Consider the following 18,209-nt stretch of genomic DNA (forward strand, 5'->3'; position numbering starts at 1 on the left):
ACCCTCAATTTGACCCAAACAAGCCGCCGGACATCGAGATACCAGTAACTTGCAAAAAGTGTAATGGCAGTTCATGAACTGTCATGGAAGTCATGACATTTCATGAATGGTCACCAAACTTCATGAAGCAGCATGAAGTGTCATACACAGTCATGCTGGTTCATGACAAACTGTCATGGAATTTCATGAGATGTCATGAACCTGCATGGGGGGTCATGATTGCCCATGACTTAAGTGGTTCTTCCAGGCAGGTTTTGAGTAGTTACATGCAACCTCATGAGGTGTCATGAGCCTTCATGAGCCTTCATGGGATATCATGTCCTTCATGAACCACCATGAGCCTCTATATGAGTGATTATGAAGCAGGCTTTGAGTGGTTACATGCCTGTATATGAAGTGTCATGAGCCTTCATGGGGCTTCATAAAGGATCATGGAGCCTCATGGACCTTCATGGACCTTCATGAATCACTATGAGTCTTCCCATGATTGATCATAAATTTGGATTCTTGGTAGGTACAACAATGACAGGTGTGGGCATAATGGTGTATGTAATTACATGTTACCCTTAACTTCAAAGTGATATGAAAGCATCACATGCACAAGAAAGTCATGATTAGCTGGATGCATATGACTTAACTGTGAAGCATAGCCTCCAAACCAAGCATTCAACTGCTCTGCAGCCTCTGTATTGAAAGCATGCTGAAACTGAGCTTGTTGACTATTTCCATCTTGAATAGGAAGAACCAAATTTGGGTCATCTTTGACTTGAGGGGTTGGATTGCAATATTTCTGGCATGTAGGGTCAGTGTGGTGGTTCCTGAAATGGAAAGCATCAACCAGAAAATGGGATGTTTGAAACCATCTGTGATGCTGTCCTTGGCTCATCAGTGTAGCCAGGATTCTACATGCCTCATCAATCAATGTATGATGGCCGGGAGTCTGGGTCTGGAAAGACTTCTTCAAGTGTATGAAGAATATTGGTTGGGCTTTCAGACACCATATATTTGGTCCAAGCCACAATACAACCACATGGACAGGTGAGAGTTTCAAGGCAATATACATGTCTATATTGCCATGTGTGCTGCCCATGTGGAGTGGATTGGGATGATGCACTTGGAGATGGTGCCTCACCATCATGATGATGATGTGGAATGACTTGCTCAGGATCCTCTGGAGCAGTGTGAGGTCTTAGGGTGGCTCAGCACACAAGGCCGTAAGTGATACAAGATAGTGTATTTTACGGTGGTGTGTAAGCAGTTACCCGGAGGTTCCCGCTTGCCCATGTGACTATGTGTATCTAATTTACATGTGACTCGGGGTTCAGGGCTATTGCCCTGACAAGCAGGTAGGGCTTGCTGAGCAATGCGATGAGCATTCATAACCCATTCCTCTGTTGGGGTGTCAGGGATCGGCCCCTGACCCCACTGTCAGGGCACCCAACCACACCCCAGAACCACCTTCCCAGACTTCCCCCACTTCCCAGACCTCCCCATCCCTACATACCTCTCACAACTTCAACCCGCATGTGAGCCCGTGGGAAAAAATCACGTGGGTTAAGGCAAGCAACTCGCCTTAACCCATGTGACACCTTTTCCGAGTCGCGGGAACATGCTCGGCTTCTACCCAGAGTCATGTTATGAACTGTACAGTACACTTCCTTTTTATAGTAGCCAAGCGGGGAATAGGGAAACTTACCCTTCTTCTCAACTCAATCCCCGCTTAGGCAAGTTGTAGTTACCCTCTGTAATACATGACAACTCAATCCCCGCTTAGTCCCTTCAGTGAGTTTGAGGAGCTGAGGACAGGGTCTAGCGCCCAACCACCCGGAACACCGCACACACCTAGGACTGAGGTTGGGCTGTCCCTGATCGAGGACCGAGCCCTGACACGGGGATGAAACTCCAAGAAGGCCTTGTCCTTGTTGGTTCCATATGACTCCTTATCATGTGTTCTAGAGAATGCCTCCCAGTGTTGTTGATGGTCAGGGAGACTGTCATATCCTGGAATCCCAACCCCATGCTCTCCCACCCCACTACACTTTCCTAACTTCACCATCCCCTACACCATGACTCCCCACTCCCCAAGTCACCTTCCTTCCTAACTGTCTCAGCCCTGGCCTGGTTGCAGCACACTGTGACATACCCCTAAACCATCCCCCACCCATTTCATTTATTGGAGTCACCCAACATCCCTCAGATACGTAACTCTGCCTTCGGAGCTACCCGCATCCTTTGGTGACCCCACTCATGTCATCACTTACTAGTCACCTTCCATTTATAGCATGACTGTCTCCTTCTTTCCATTCAGTCAGCTAACCCCCTCTTACCCATTTCTCGTTCCCATTCATCCTCCAGCCTCTTACCCTGCCCTCCTTGACCCAACACCTCGGTTCCCCATTAAAGGATATTGTTTGGGACCTTTCGGTACCTCTTGGTATCATTCAGCACCTTTCAGTGTTTTCTATTATCATCTGGACTTTAACTAAAGTCCTTTCCATTCCTCCATATAAATACCTGTAGATTAGAACCTGTAGTTTTCCCCAGTTCTAATCTCAACTAAAATGTTACCCCAAGTCCCTCTGAGTGAATCCTGACCCCTTTCTACAAGATACCTCAGACACATGAAATACAAGGACTAACTGAGATGTAACGGAGGCACAGCACTCCCTCCAAGTCGCTGAGGCCACATCCTTCTTAGAGCCTCTTGTACCATCCAGCAGAACCGGGCTTCCTGAAGAAGCTTCGTGTCAGAAACTGTGTTCGGGGTGATCGCGGGAAGCGGAGCAGAGTACAGCGGCGTGAGTGGTCACTTAGCTAATGAACTACTCTGTTGCAAGGCATTGTGGGGTTGGGACTTCAGCTTCAACGACTTGGCCAGAGCGTTGCGCCACATGTTCTAGGCTGTCCCATATTTCACGTTAGCGGGAAAGACCTTGCGGCGACGTTGACTTAAGCGGGGATGAAGTTGAGAGACGAACTTAGGATGAAAGTACTTGGGGGGGAATTCTAGTCAATATTCGAACTAAGGTACATCGACAGTAAACTACAAGTATAAATAAGAAAGGAGAACAGAGAAGGGACCAGTCTGTCAGAGACCAGACTCGAGATGAAGGAATGTCTCCGTAATGGAGGGCTTCGGCCTCAGCGACTTCTGCCAAGAGCGCTGTGCCTAGTGACACGTCCGTGCCCTAACTTACTGACTGGCAATTAGAACCTAGGGGGGGTAACTCTAGTTGATTTTACTACTGGGGCGTAACCTATGTACAAGTGGGATATATATATGGTTACAGTGGAGACGGTTCCGCAATTGGCAGAGCCGAACGGAGCGGAGCTAATGGGGTTTAAACATTAGCTGACTGAATATTACCGATGAGTTGGTTCGCAGGGTTAGCGGAAAGGCAGGTGTTTACCCAGAAACAGAAAGGAGGGATAGGCCCGAAGGTGGGCTCTGCAGGGCAGGCGAGTGTATTGCCCAGCGGAGGCGGGGGTGCGCTAGCAGACGTCGGAGCTGTCCGGACGTCTTCGGGGCTCCGTACTTAGGGAGGTGTAGGTAATAAATTGAAATGAGGGTGTGGTGACCATCGAGGGGTACTGAGAGGTTTGCGGAATACGGGGGCTCCAAGGTTGGTGAGGGAGGAGCGGAGTTAGAACAGAGGGATTGGAGGGACTGGAAGTTGATGGCTGGGGATGGATATGACACGGTCAGTCCGGCACGGGACGGGAGCGAGATGATAAGTACAACAGAACTAAAGAGCAATGAGGACCAGGGTAATGGAACAGAAGAAACCAGGCTACAATTGTTATGAGGGTTCCCCTCAAACTGGATGGCCGAGCTTGCAGTGCCTTCGGCGCTGCGCTGCAAGCTTGGCCATCCAGTTTGGGAGGAACCCTCTAACAAACCGTACTGCAATTTCAAATATATGCCATCTTCATTTGTATGCAAAGTGTTTAGTTCAGGCAATGATCTATTTGTTGCAGTAAATAAACTCCATACCCAATCCAAGAATCTGAGCCATACCCACAGATTGAAATGTGCATTCAGTGTCAGGGATTGCTTGTCAGTCCAAGTCAAGTATCACCCAAAAACCTAGTCATAGACAAAGCTGAGGTTCCAACCCTCAGCAACACATAGGGCTATATACATGAGAGATATGAATCAATTGGAAGAAAAAGGATCAACAGAACTAAATGATGAGGTAGGCAACAAACAGGGAGATACTCAGATCAAGGGGTGGAGTCGGATCAGGGAAAGGGGTGAGAGAGTTATGGGCTGATGCAGCTACATGCAGTGATATATGTAGTCATATGCTATGTCCCTGACATTCAGATTGGCCCACAAAGATACTGTACTGGCATGATCAACAACCTGTCACGTGTCACGTGAAGGTCTTGGATTGAATTGAAAATCAACAAAATTGAATTGATTTATGGCTCCAGTAACTCCTGGAGGCCATGGGAAGAGGTTGTTGGTCGTGCCAGTACAGTAGGCCAATATGGGTCTGATCTGCTAGGAGCCCTAGATGTCAGGTAGAGGGAGGGTGCATGGACACTCCTCCACATGTATGTGGGTTAAAGTCTTGGCAGGTGACTGATAAAAATGGAAGCAGGATTGCATATATACATGCTACCCAGGGAAATCAATGTTATCAGAGACAGCTAGCCATGTGTTCTGCACTTGCTCCCTGTCCTTACTCCACATTGGTCACTGCAGGGGCTGTCCTGCTCTGCTCCATATGGCATTATTAAAGAGATACGTTCCCACCACACCACAGCCCCATACCCAACTTCCCAAACCCCCTACCCGACCCAACCACCAACCCAAACCCCCAACCACCAACCCAACCCCCCCAACCCAACCCATGGGCAATTACTTTCCAGGGATGCATACACACACACACACACACTCACACAGCACACAGCACACACCACACTGCACTCACACACTGCACTCACACACCACACTCACACACCACACTCAGCACTCAGCACTCAACACTCAACACTCACACTCACACCACACACCTCACACCACACACCACACACCTCACACCACACACCACACACCACACACCACACTGCACTCACACACTGCACTCACACACTCCACACTCCACACTCCACACCACACACACACTCCACACACTCAGCACTTGCACACACACAGCCCTTACCCAAACAAATGCATGCCTTGCAAGCTCAGCCAACAAACCACTGTCTCAACCCATGGCAGTTACTCTCTGGGCATACTGTGCTGCTGGATGTGACTGCATGTACAATGCCTCGCAAGCTTGGCCAATAATGTATAGATGTCAGAGGAAGAGGACCCAATCAATCAATCATCTAAAAATACATATTCAGATACATCAACATCATATGGGTTTTCATGAAAATCAAGCTGTTCACGTCTAACATTATCTCGGAGCAACATTCCCCGAATCCCACTATTGACTTTTTGGAGACAGGTCAGGTCAAATGATGTTCTGAATGCAATTCCCTTGATTGACTTGACCCGTGAGATTGCAACATATGATAATCCAACTGCAAAGTCACTTGGTCCCAAATCAATCACTGCCCTTTCAAGTGTTAGACCTTGACTCTTGTGGATGGATATACCCCATGCAAGTGTAAGTGGAAATTGGGTACGGGAAAGTGAGTGTTTATCCCGAGTCTCCCAGCATGTAGTGAAGGGGATAATGGGCACAACTGGGCAATCTGGATTGTTTTGAGATAGCCACTTTGCATCCACTGGGCCAGTGTATGTTGGGAAGCATACAAAAACAACCAGAGGGATGTCTTTAGTGGGATCAGCATCTGGTGCATATCCAATATGGTCCACTGTCCCACGAGCACCATTCACAAGACCTGCATTTATAATATCAATACCTTGTGGGGAAGACCATGTATTTATATGTCTCACCTTTATCTGTCCAAATATTTCGAGTGAGCATGACAGAAGCACCTTCTGCTAGCAAGATCTCACTGTCCAAACCTTCTGCCTCATCTTTTGATGCAGCTGCTGCTCCTGCCCCATGGTTTATTGCCTTGATACGAACAACAGGCTTATTCAATGAGGCTAATCGATGAAGGTTAAAGGTATCAACAAGCTCATTCTGTGGGAGAAGATGAATTTCTGTTGAGAAACCCTCTCTTTCATGCTGGGGAGGTTAGTCCACATGCGTGGAACCAGAAGCTGGTTGAAATCTTCCAAAGTGACCTCATTGGTTCGAAGACGTTGAAGGAAATCACGGAAATGTGTCTGCTCTCTATCTGCACCCTCTTGGCGGAAGATTTGTTTTAGCGTTATTGACTCAGGGATAGAATGGTAGAGACGATTTCCAATGCGACTGAGGTCATGCTTCAGATTGGCTGTGGTAAATAAAGGGGCTTCACCAACTGGTGGAAGTTGACAAAAGTCTCCAAAGAGGAGCAGGGACATGCCAGCCAGTTGGTTATCTGCTGCTTCAGGAAAGATATCTTTGAGGCGACTGACAATCTTTCCAGCAGTTCTACATCCAACCATTGACTTTTCATCAAGAATGATCAACTTGATGTCCTTCCACCTGTCTTGGAGGCGTGCTTTCCCAGAATTTGTCAACCCTACCCACTTCTTGGCACCAATTCCCAAAGCATAATGGATTGTCCAACCCCTGATCCCAAATGCTGCCACCCCAGTCGGTGCAAGACGCACAACAGGGGATCCTGGAATGCCATATTCAGTAGCTATTTCATTAAGGGATGTGCAAATGGCCCCAATGAGGAAGGATTTTCCAATCCCAGCACTGCCATCAATGTTAATGTGGAGAGGGTCAGGCTTAGGGTTTATACGGTCCCGAAGGTGCATAAATAGTGCCTTGAAGTATGCCATAACCCAAATGAAGACAATTCTCTGGTTGCCTTTCAGTTTCTGGTATTCAACAGGGGCAAATTCCAATTCTGAACTGCCTCCTTCGATGGCTTTGGCCTCCTTCAGGAAGTTTTCTGCATCCCTCAGTATGTCAATGGGTAGTGAAGATTGGCACCAGTTGTGCTGACGATCCACAGGTCTGCTCCCCAATGCCTCAATTGTAACACCTGGCTGTCGATGGGGCCCAAGTAATGCTTCAAGCTGCCAACCCTCCATTGGGTTAAAACCCTCCTCCTGAGTGAGCTCCTCTAATTCATCTTCATCATCCTGACCATCCTGATCTTCTCCACCCAGCAATTCTCATCCTCCAGCCAAGCATCACCTAATTTCCATGGACAATGAAGAAGCAACTTTGCAAAACAAAAGAAGGGATATGTTTCTTCATTTTCAGGGTGTGGGTGTGGGATGGGATACATGATGGTTACCCGTTCCTTTGCAGCATTTGCACGCTGTGGATTTGCACCACGCTCTTTATAGCTTTGATAATCATATCTCTGCAGAAATGCTAAATAGGACAGATTGCCAAGATTATGAGGCCGCAAGCTGTATTTCTCCCTGAGTGTCTTGAACTCTCGTGTTGCATTCTCAAAGTCAAGTGGGAGTGAAGGCCTTGGGAAAAGTGGGACAGATATGTAGGAGCATGTGGAATGGTGCATCTTCAGGCCATGGAGAAGGTGGCAGACCTCTTGTGCAGAAAAGTCTCGCTCAGTGATGAGGGTCTGAAGTAGCTTCAGATATACCCCTTGCACCCGGTCTGAAGCATTGGACCTGTCAAGGATGGCTTGTAAGACTCCATCATATGTTCGAGATTTGGATTCAGCCTTTGTGACATATTTTGCAGCATATGCCAGAACAGCACTGAAGCTTGTCATGGGACGGAAGTCAATGTTTCCATGCCATCCCAGGATGACAGTATCATTGTAGGAGTTCAGGATTGGGTCATTCCTCCTTGTACAAAGATCAATGATCCGTTTCTCATCCTTGACAATTTTAGTGAGCTCATCAAGGTCCTTTGGGAAGCCAAATCGGCACTGCACTTCCTTTGTGTGTTTGTTTCATCGCAAACAATATGAGGAAGGGCATTTGGAATGACGCTGAACACAGTTAAGGAGTTCTGCAAGTTCCTTCTGGGTGTCTTCTAGTAAAGTATAGGATAGTGAGGATGCGTGTTGATGGGAAAAGGCATGCATATCAGGATTCCAGGTTGACACAATTGGATCCCAGAAAGAAATGAAGTTCTGGATTGACTCCTGATCATCGAGGTCCAAATCATCCACAGGTGGTGCATCCCTCAACCAGATGAAGCCATGGACATGGCTACTCCCCCTAAACTGCCACTCATAACTAAGCATTTGATACAAATCAGACAACAGTACCAAGTAAACTGTCCATTGACTTACCGCCACCACATATCAACGATTTGGAACTTTTTTTTGAGGACTAAATCAACAAACAATTCCCATCTCTTCACAAAGTAGTATGCAGCAATGGCAGGATTGTCATTTAAGTCTTCTCGCCTTTTCCGATAGGCTGCCTGCTCCCCAACATCCTGTGATTCTGCCCACTGTGGCATGTGCTGGTGGAGGTCTGGCCATTGGAGGTCTGCAGCTGATGCAGTTATGAATGCATGAGGTGAACGGAGCTGATACATCATGGCGGTGAGTTCACTCTGACATGCCATCCAAAATGGTTTAGTTCCTGCAAGTTTCACTCCTGATCTGGAGACACGCTGAAGGAGCGGAGCTGGATCACCTTATGTAACCAGTTTCCTATGTCCAATAACGATATTAGAGTTTGTGCTGATTTGCGTACTGACCGTGTTTTGGTTGCCAAATATATGATTGTTCACTGTCTAAACAACAATAAACACCCCCCAACGATCTCACCTGATGTATAGATCGTCTACGGATAAAATTCTATATTGACTTTACTATGATTTCTAGTCAATATTACACCTATATTTACCACTTTTCAGTAGGATGTGATTTTCCTGATAATTTACTGAAGGAAAACTGCTAATAAAATAATTCCGCAATAAATGTTACTCAATACAGGAGTGACCAAACTGCTCTTTCTATCGCTTAGAGTGCGTGCTAGTTATCTAGCAGGTTCAGGATTGCTCACTTTTCTCCTGTGGTGTGATAACCAAGTATTGCTGAGAGATTATTCAATTAAGAAGTCCCTCCACCAAATTCTCACTAATTCTCACTATGACACTTTTGTTCAGCTGTGTCTAACTGACCCTAACTCACGCTTAGAGTGACGTGTTAGTTTTATATTAGCTAACAACTAATATTTGCTTTTATCTTTTGGAGCAAACGAACCAACCACTGGTGAGGAGAATTAAACTTTTATTTCTACCTGAGGTTTGAGAGGGGGCAGAAGCGGTGGCCTTTTATGCTTTTCAGAGGCCTCTCTACTCCCACGCCTCGCACTAGTTACATGTGCTACATTTGTATTATAGATAGTTCTAGAATGATATAGGGGCTTGGGCTGTGTAAGCTTAATAATGGACTTAGGACATGACTCAGCAATAAGTAATTCATTTCTTTGTCTTTTGGGTCGATCTCAGCGGGATCTTGTAGCGCTGAAGCTATGCTCTACGCCGCCTTAATTACGAACGGTTATCTTTAGAAATGACTCGGCTATAAAGGAACTTTCTAGACTGTTCTCTAATTGACCCCTTTTTGTGAAGCCACATCATTACTAATGTTCTAGAGCCTTCCCAATTAATTAACTGATCCGCGGACTTCTGAATCACTTCATGCTTATGATCCGAGATCCAGATCATCAATCATTCCTTTGTTCCGATTTATTTGGGCTTAAAATCAAAAAGTTTTGATGAATCATGGGAAAATATACAAGATCCGGTTTTTTAGCATTTTCTCCTCTTCTGATGCAATCAAAAACTGTCCGCCCACGCCGGGGAATACTCTATCATATGGTATTCGGTCCGCCAGACTTCCGGGCGCCAATATATTTCCCTTGAGTCACATTACCTTTTGTAAGAATTAGCAAATAAATATATATGAATTATAAGGTGTTTCGCCGTTTGAGCGATATCTCCGTCAGTTTTGAAGCTTTTAGAATGAAACAAAACCGTGGATAAAGTTAAGAAACAAGCCTTCCAGATGGTAAAGAGATTACAGTCAAAAGTTTACTGGTTCCCGAGATATTTACATTTCTTTCCCAATGTTCCTTCTTATTCTGCCGTCTATGTGCTATTTTCTTGTTGTAGGGATATATTCTTTGAATATTACACCTATGTCAAGTTCTAGGCATGATTGTAGTAGATTAAATCTCATACTACATGGGTGTAGATATTTTATAATGATCTTCTAATGTCTGCCCAGTCTCATAAAGATCATGAGATCTGTTAAACGTCTGAACTTGTCACCTGTTCGTTGACTATTCTGATAGATCATTGTTTTATTCTTTGAATATTATTTCTCCTACAACGCTTTGCTAGTTCCCTCAGCTGGTCAGGCCCAGCATCTGCCACCATTTCCCTTATCTGCTCAACTGTCCACTGTCGTTCATCTGGGTGAGTGGTAAGATACCATGAAGAGTCTTTTTTGGCCTGAGTGCGCATTATTGTGTTCAATGCCCAATAGCGAAAGCGAGGGTGTTTTGCAAAGCGACCATCCTCATATCGCATGAGGTGTGAAGCCCATTCAGAGAATGAGACTGGTTTTTGATGGGGACTGCAAAAGTCTGCCTGGCCAGAAGGGAAGAGGCTAGGGAAAGCCCTTGAGGCAATAGGATTGTCATGCCATTCACTGATTGGCTGGGACTCAATGTGCGGCATGAGAATAGGCCCTTGTCCTGCCTGTGCTGCCATGTGCAAGTTTTGGAGCTCAGAGACTCGCTCCTCATTCACATTTGGAACAAATCCTGATGTGAAAAGTGCCCTCCCCCCCTCTGCTCCATCAGTCTCATCTCCATTCGATGGCCCCAGGATATCATCTCCTTCATCACCTGCTTCACTGATCCTAATGGACTGTAGGCGGTGCTGGACACTACCACTCTCTGGAAGTTGGGACAGATTCTCCTGGCTAATAATGACATGTTGATATGCTGGGTGATGCTCAACAAGCCATTCTAACCACAGCTGAACAACATGGCGCCGAACATAGTAGAGATGCTGGACATCATGACCAAGGACATGATCTGGACCTCCCGTTGGATCTGGATGACTTCACACTCCTCAGGAAGGATGGGGAGCAACTGGCGAACTTCAGAAGTATCACGGACAAAGTTGCAAATGTGTCCAGAATACTTCATCTGTCCACCATACACAGTGTGGGCTTGCAATTGGGGCAAGCAGCATCTCCTCGATCTGTGTGAGCTCCAAAGAAGGATCATCCACAATGAACTGTGGCTTGCAGCCTGGGTCCATGGAATTTGCTGCTGTATACTTGATCGCATCCTTTCTGCACTTCGCACAATGTCCATCCTTGACTTTCAAGTCAAACCATGTCTCATGGCAAGCATCGCAGTGTTCCATTTGAACCTTCATCAGCTCTTCTCGAAACTTTTTTAACAGAGCATGATCATTGGCGGATACTGCAGATGCAAATCCTCTCATCAAATCTTCATCATTGAGCCTTTGATCCCACTGTGAATCTGATAGGTCTGGAGGTGAGGATGAAGGCAGAGGAGATAATGGCCTAGAGGGTGCAGGAGAAGGTTGTTCCTGTGATGAAATGGGAGATGAGGGGGGAGGTGAAGATTGATCCACCATTCGCTCCTGGGCTGCTTTTTGGCGAGCCTCCTTGTACCTGCGATCAGTGTCAATACATCTCCGACACCTGTTCCTATCTCCATCAAATGCAGAGACAGGTGCATTATGGCCACGATTGCATCTTTGCATTGGCTCTGGAGAATTATGAACTTGAACGGAATCTTGAGATGATTCATGATGATGACTTTGAGGCACAGATGAAGGCCCAGGAAGGGAGAAAGGCTCAAGAGGCCCAGAGGGTGAATACATGCCAACATCAGCTCCACCTTGAGCTGGAGACCCAATACGAGTCCTCTGGTGCTGTCTACGTGTCTCTTCAGGAGTATGTGAGAGATGGTCAGAGTGAAGTCGAGGACCAGCAGAGCTTGGTGGAGTGATTTCTGTGTAGAAAGTTATTCTGTGTATTCTACTGAGAACTGAATACAACATATGTAGTGTATTCCTAGGAATTTCAGGGGTTTCAGACCCAACCTGAGATTGGACATCCAGTTGTTGAAGGTCAAGGGCAAGCTGTGTCCCAATAGATGGATTTCGATTATGTTGGGATCTCTGTTGAGATGTCCCAGAAGAGTTGGGTGGTTGGGAGGGCCCAGCAACAGTTGATTGAGAATGGATTTGAGTGAGTGGTGTATGTAGCGATCCTTGGCTAGCTGCACGATTCAGCTTCTTCCTCTCATTTCTTCTCCTCATCTTCTCTGCATGGAGGATCTCATCCTCAGTTGGCATCTAAAAATTTATTTAAATTAACTCCATAAGATGTTAATTATAAATATCCTTGCACCCACAGCTTCAATGTGCACACAGTATAAACAGAAAAGGCCTCTGCAAAGGCAATATGCCCTATTACAGGCAAATTGAATAAATTTCCTATTGTGAAGCAGGGAACAGGCTCGCTGCACAAGTTGCAGTAAGGAGCAAGGCTGACGTATTTTCCAAAAGGAAAAAAGGGGCCAGGAATCCCTACAACTTGTAGGCTATGAGAGGTGCTGGTCTTAAACTGCTGAACTGATCCCAGTCTGTGCGGGCTAACACAGGGGCTGGGGGACAGGGGTCGCACTTCAGTAGACCTTTGAACCCTATGGATCTGCTCCAAATAGTACTACTTATACAAAATCCTAAGCCCAGGGCACTTAAGGCTTTGCAGAAAGGGCCTGAGAGCCAGTAGCAAGGAGTTGCAGAGAGGGAGAGAGAGGGCTGCAGCTTGCGCACGTGTATGTAGCACAGCCACAATATCACGGGTGAGCCATCCCTCTTATGTTGATAAGGTTAAAAGGCTACATAGAGCCTAAGTTTCCCTCAAAGTTAATAAATATATAGTTTAAATGATTGTTATGATTATTATGTATTTATTAACATACAACACTGCAAGTGTTGCCGCAATATTTTGTGGCACACACATTGCACGGATGAGATATACATTTGGATCCGATGTTGCACAGATCCCATGGGGTGGCCATTTCTCACGGGGTGGCCATGGGGGGGTGGGATTGCACTTTCACATGGTATATTCCCACGAAAAAAAAACTAACCCCTCTGTAAACAACGCCTCGCAAGCTCGGCCAATGAATGGAACAGAGGACAGCGAAGTTGGGAGGCAGAATGGATAGGCTGACAATCTAGGTGCACAGATCAGAATGTCAACATACGTATAAATCAAATATCAATAAAGGAATAATCAATTGTCAATAAAGGAATGTCAATAAGGAGCGGATCAACGGCGACCATAACAACCGCTAGTTAGTTAAGCGAGTGAATAGAATAAAACGGTACCAGCCAAATGGTTGAGGAACCCAAGTGGTGGCGGGAGAACGAAGGAGGCGCTGCTACGGGGCCATAGAACGGGAACCACTATCGGCGCCGCTAAGTGATGGGCAATGGCGAGATTAACGGGTGTGAGTAACGGCGCAAGAGTGGGGGTGCAGAAAGTGGTAGAGGGGCAGGGACTTTGCGGGGCCGTGACAGTATCCCCCTCTTAGGCCTGAACCCCTGAAGGCCTAAGTTCCACGGCGTGAGAGTTTTCCGGCAACTTCCGGGGATTTCGTTTCCGCTGGCTAGAATCAAAATTTTTGTTCATCACTCTTGTTCTCGCTTCTCAATACTTCCCACAATGTCCTTGGCGCGCGCTACCAACATTCCCAACCTGTCTCTCTGGGTGGACGTGGTGCTAGAAGAGTGCATGTCGGACTCTGAGGAGCTGGCGATGGCCAAAGCTTGTGAACGACACCTGCGTTGATTGCAGGCCCAGAAGGAGGAAGAGGATCGACGGGTGAGGGAGGAGGAGGAGCGTAAGGCACATGAGGCGGAAGAACGAGAAAGGAGGAAGGTTGAGAGGGAGAAAAGGGAGCAACAGGCCAGAGCCCAGAAGGAGTTGGTGCGAGCTCGACGAGAGAAGAGGTGCGCAGAGGAACCAGGCAGGGACTCGGCGCCTAACAAGGTAAGTAGGCCCATCTTCTTGAACTCATCTTTAATTAAACAATACTGATGGTTACTCTCGTTAGCGCCAAGTCGTTGAGGTCGAGTTACCCAGTCGAGAGCGGACCTCTTGTTCGCGGTGCGTCAGACATAAGGTCCGCTGCGTGCATGGTCCTGGTAAGGCCTGCCAGGAATGTTCCCGGGTGAGGCAGAGGTGTGACCTGGTCAAGCATGGCACAGAAACAATGCCTAAGCACTGCCGGGCTGGGTTGTCAGACCTTATACAAGAGCTTGGGGGGCTGAGGAAGGATGTCAGGGCTGTCAGGGTCGCGATCGAGCGAGTTGGTGAGCGGATTGGTGATATCCTGGAAAGGATCGTGGGATGGGTTGGTGAGGAGCCGCGTGGCAACATGAAGAGGAGGGGTGTGGTCGAAAGTGAGGCGGATAGTGGAGAGAATTCGGGTGAGGAAGACGAGGATAAGGATGAGCAGAGGACAGAGGAAGAGTCAGAGGGAGCAGTGGGTGATGACGGCAGCGATAACGGCGCTGGAGACGAGGCCATGGACGTGGAGGCTTCCAACGTTGGTTCGCCCTTGTTGTAATCTAGATCCTTCTTCCCACCCTTTTTTTTTTTGTTAATTAATTCCTCGTTCACTTCGAACTAAGCATGATCAGGGCCCAGCTTGCCTGGGTAGCGTGAGTGGAAATCAGTAACCAACTCTGAGGCATGTCCCAGCTCAGTAGCCAGTAACCAGGAAGTCTCGTCGTCCGTCCCTTCATAACCTAGTGTCATATCCGTGCATACCCGACCCTGACCCGACTTCCGGACCTCCACCCTCTTCACCTCCGGAGTCATAACCTACCGCTGCCGTTCCGATACTCACCTTCGGTCTTGGCAACACACCCCTCCTCTTACCTCTCCGACCCCTTCTCCGTCCGTTCCGATACTCATCTCGGACCGAACATCACCCTACTCGCCACCCTTCCTACAACTCCGCTCCCCCCTCACAACACCTCCACCCTCCCGTCATCCCCTATGCTTTCTCCGTCCATTCCGATACTCACCTTCGGACCTGACTACTCTTCCTTACCTATCCCCTCTCTCCTTCTTCCGTCACTCCTCCGCCACCCTTCCGCCAAGTTATGACCGTCCACCACTGCTCTGTACTTCACACTCAGGCACCGTTCGTACCTTACTCCGAGCCTCCGTCATAGTCCATACCTCGGACTTTGACTCCACCTCGGTCTTAGTCCATTGCACTGGTGACCTCATACTACGTAAACACCATTGCCAATATTCCTTGGACTTCCAACCCCGCCTCCATAACCTCCGTAAGCTCCGCAACCCCCCAGCTTCGTGGACCGCCTCCGGCACTCTCGCCGTTTGTAATGTATTTCTCGCAATTCCCCCTCATCCCTATTTGGACTACTGCTTCTTTCTATTCTAGCCAGTTAGTCATCACCCCCACTTCCCCTCATCCTCCTGCCCCTCTGGGCCTCGCCCACTCTACCTCCTTTCGGACGTATCACAGGTCTTGCCCTATGACCTTCGGTACCGCTCCGCTCCCTCTACCCTTTGTTCCCGTTCGGACGTCTTCGTTCCGATTCGGTCACCCTTTGTTCTCCTTGTGCTTTTGCCCCTTCCTTATATATATCGGTGCTTGTACATACTCGTCTGGTTTCAGTCCGAAATCGACCTGAAATGCCCCCAAGAGACTTCCTGCTCACCTACTGTGAAATTAAGGACCAAATGGACAAACAGCAATGGCACAGCGCTCCGCTTGAGTCGCTGAGGCCAAGGTCCCTCCATGCTAAGTCTCCGATTCCACTCCGGAGTCGTCCGTTTCCGCCCATTCTAACACCTAGCCAACATACCAGATAGAGTAGCTTACAGTTGCGGTGGCACCGGTTGACCTTGGAGTCTAAAATCTCAGAGATCTCATACTTGGGTTCTCCATTGACCTCGATTGGCAGCGGCAGAGTTTGTACACAGTTGGGAATGGTGTTTGGGGTAGACGATTCGAGCTGAGAGACATGGAAGACAGGGTGGACAGATTTCAGGGTATCAGGAAGTCGGAGGGTGCGGGAGTGTGTACCAGGTTGCGCGATGATCTCGAAGGGCCCAAGGTTCTTTTCCGAAAGCTTTTTCGAAGGTCGAGTAGAGCGGAAGTACTTAGCTTTGACATAAACTGAACTACTGACTTCAAATAGCGGGGCGGCCATTCGGCGAGCATTGGCGGGACCTTGGTAACGTTCTTGAGCCTGACGCATTTCTTCACGAAGAAACTGATGCAGGGAATCAAGATCCACGGAGTATTCCTGGGCATGGGCAGAGGAGAGGTCTCGTTCAGGATGGACAGAGATGGTTGGGTGATAACCCTTGTTGGCAAAGAATGGCGAGACACCAGTAGTAGCACTTGGCACGTTATTGTAGGCGAACTCGGTGAGAGGGAGCAACTCAGACCAGTTGTCCTGTTGATAGTTACAATAAACGCGTAAGTACTGCTCCAGTGTCTGATTCATGCGTTCCATCTGGCCATCGCCTTTGGGGTGATAGCCAGAGGTGAAATGGAGTCGCATGTCAAGGGCCTTACCCAAAGAACGAAAGAAGTGAGAGACGAACTCGGACCCTCTATTGGAAGTGACGTGCGCCGGAACCCCATGTTTAGAGAAGACGTGAAGGAGGAACAACTTAGCTAGTTCGGGTGCCGTGATAGTATCATGGGTCGGGATAAAGATGCATTGTTTAGAGAGACGATCCACAACTACTAGTATGGCGGTGAAACCGGCGGAAGATGGAAGTTGTTCGATGAAGTCCATGGAGATAGAGTTCCACGGGCATTCAGGAATGGGGAGTTGCTTTAACAGACCGTAGGGCTTGTGGCACGGAGCCTTGGCATGGGCACAGGCAGTACAGGAAGAGATGTAATCTTTGACAAATGAGCGAATGCCTGGCCAAGTGTACTCTCGACAGATTAGGTCGAGGGTGCGGCTTTGCCCAAAGTGTCCAGACAGGGGGTGATCGTGCTTATACCTCAGAATCCGCAGGCAGAGATTGTTAGCGTCTGGCACATAGATATGGTTGTCTAACCTAAGCAAACCATTATTATCTAGTGACCAGTGTGAATCTGCGGGAATCGGGGAAGTGAGGTGTTGGGCAACGGCGGGGTTGGCAGGAAGGGCGGCGATGATGTCCTGATGGATGGCCTCGACGTCGACCAGTGTGCCTGTGCGGAGAACAGGGGTGGAAAGGCAAGTGGCTCGAAGGGATGACGCGAGCTGTTCCTGGGTGAAGACCGGGCGGAAGTTTTGTGGATTAACGCGGGCATAGTCCCTATCCCCCTCTTTGGGATAGACGTCCCAGCGTCTAGTCAACGCATCAGGCTTGGCACCGAGTCTACCAGGACGAAAACGGACAATCATGTTGAATTGGGAAAGGAACTCAGACCAGTGGGCTTGCCGGTGAGTGAGGAGTTTCATGGTGAAGTATTCCAGGTTTTTGTGATCCATGACGACGTTGATGGGGTTGGCAGAACCTTCAAGATAGTGATGCCAGGAATGGAAGGCCTCATAAATGGCTAGGAGCTCCTTGTCGTGTGTGTTGTAGTTGAGTTCCGGCACCATCAACGTCCGCGAGCGGAAAGCGACAGGATGTATCTCTTCATCAGTACAATGAATAGAAATAATACCTGATATCGCATAGTCCGAAGCGTCTGTTTCAATGATTAGCGGGGCATCGGGGACCCAATGCATCAAGATAGGAGCGGAGGTGAAAGCGTCCTTGAGGCGTTGGAAGGCGGAGTGACAGTCATCAGAGAATACCCAGGGTACTCCCTTACGAGTGAGGTGGGTGAGAGGAATCACAATGTCGGAATACTCGTGAATGAAACGGTGATAGAAGTTAGCGAATCCCAGAAAGGATTGGATATCCTTTACTTTACGCGGCTCGGGCCAATCCTGGATGGCTTTAATTTTCTCTGAGGACATGGACAATCCATTTGGTGAGAGAATGTACCCGAGGTACTCCGTCGTGTCAGTATGGAACTCACACTTCTGCGGATTGGCAAACAAGCCGTGAATGCGGAGCCTATGCAGGACCTCGCAAACATGTTCCTCATGTGAGGCCATGTCAGCGGAGTAGATAAGAAT

The 18,209-nt window shown here is 48.0% G+C and overlaps 1 protein-coding gene across 1 annotated transcript; it reads right to left on the reverse strand.

Moving 5' to 3' along the window:
* Positions 1 to 553: 553 nt before the first annotated feature.
* On the reverse strand, positions 554 to 886 carry EI90DRAFT_2950664 (uncharacterized protein; the record flags this gene model as incomplete). Its single annotated transcript, XM_039055396.1, has 1 exon — positions 554 to 886. The coding sequence occupies one exon, from the start codon at positions 884 to 886 to the stop codon at positions 554 to 556; it is 333 nt and encodes a 110-aa protein (XP_038908165.1).
* Between the last annotated feature and the right edge of the window lie 17,323 nt (positions 887 to 18,209).

Source organism: Cantharellus anzutake, assembly GCF_015039405.1.
Source record: "Cantharellus anzutake strain C23 chromosome Unknown EI90scaffold_177, whole genome shotgun sequence".
NCBI classification, from domain to species: Eukaryota; Fungi; Basidiomycota; class Agaricomycetes; order Cantharellales; family Hydnaceae; genus Cantharellus; species Cantharellus anzutake.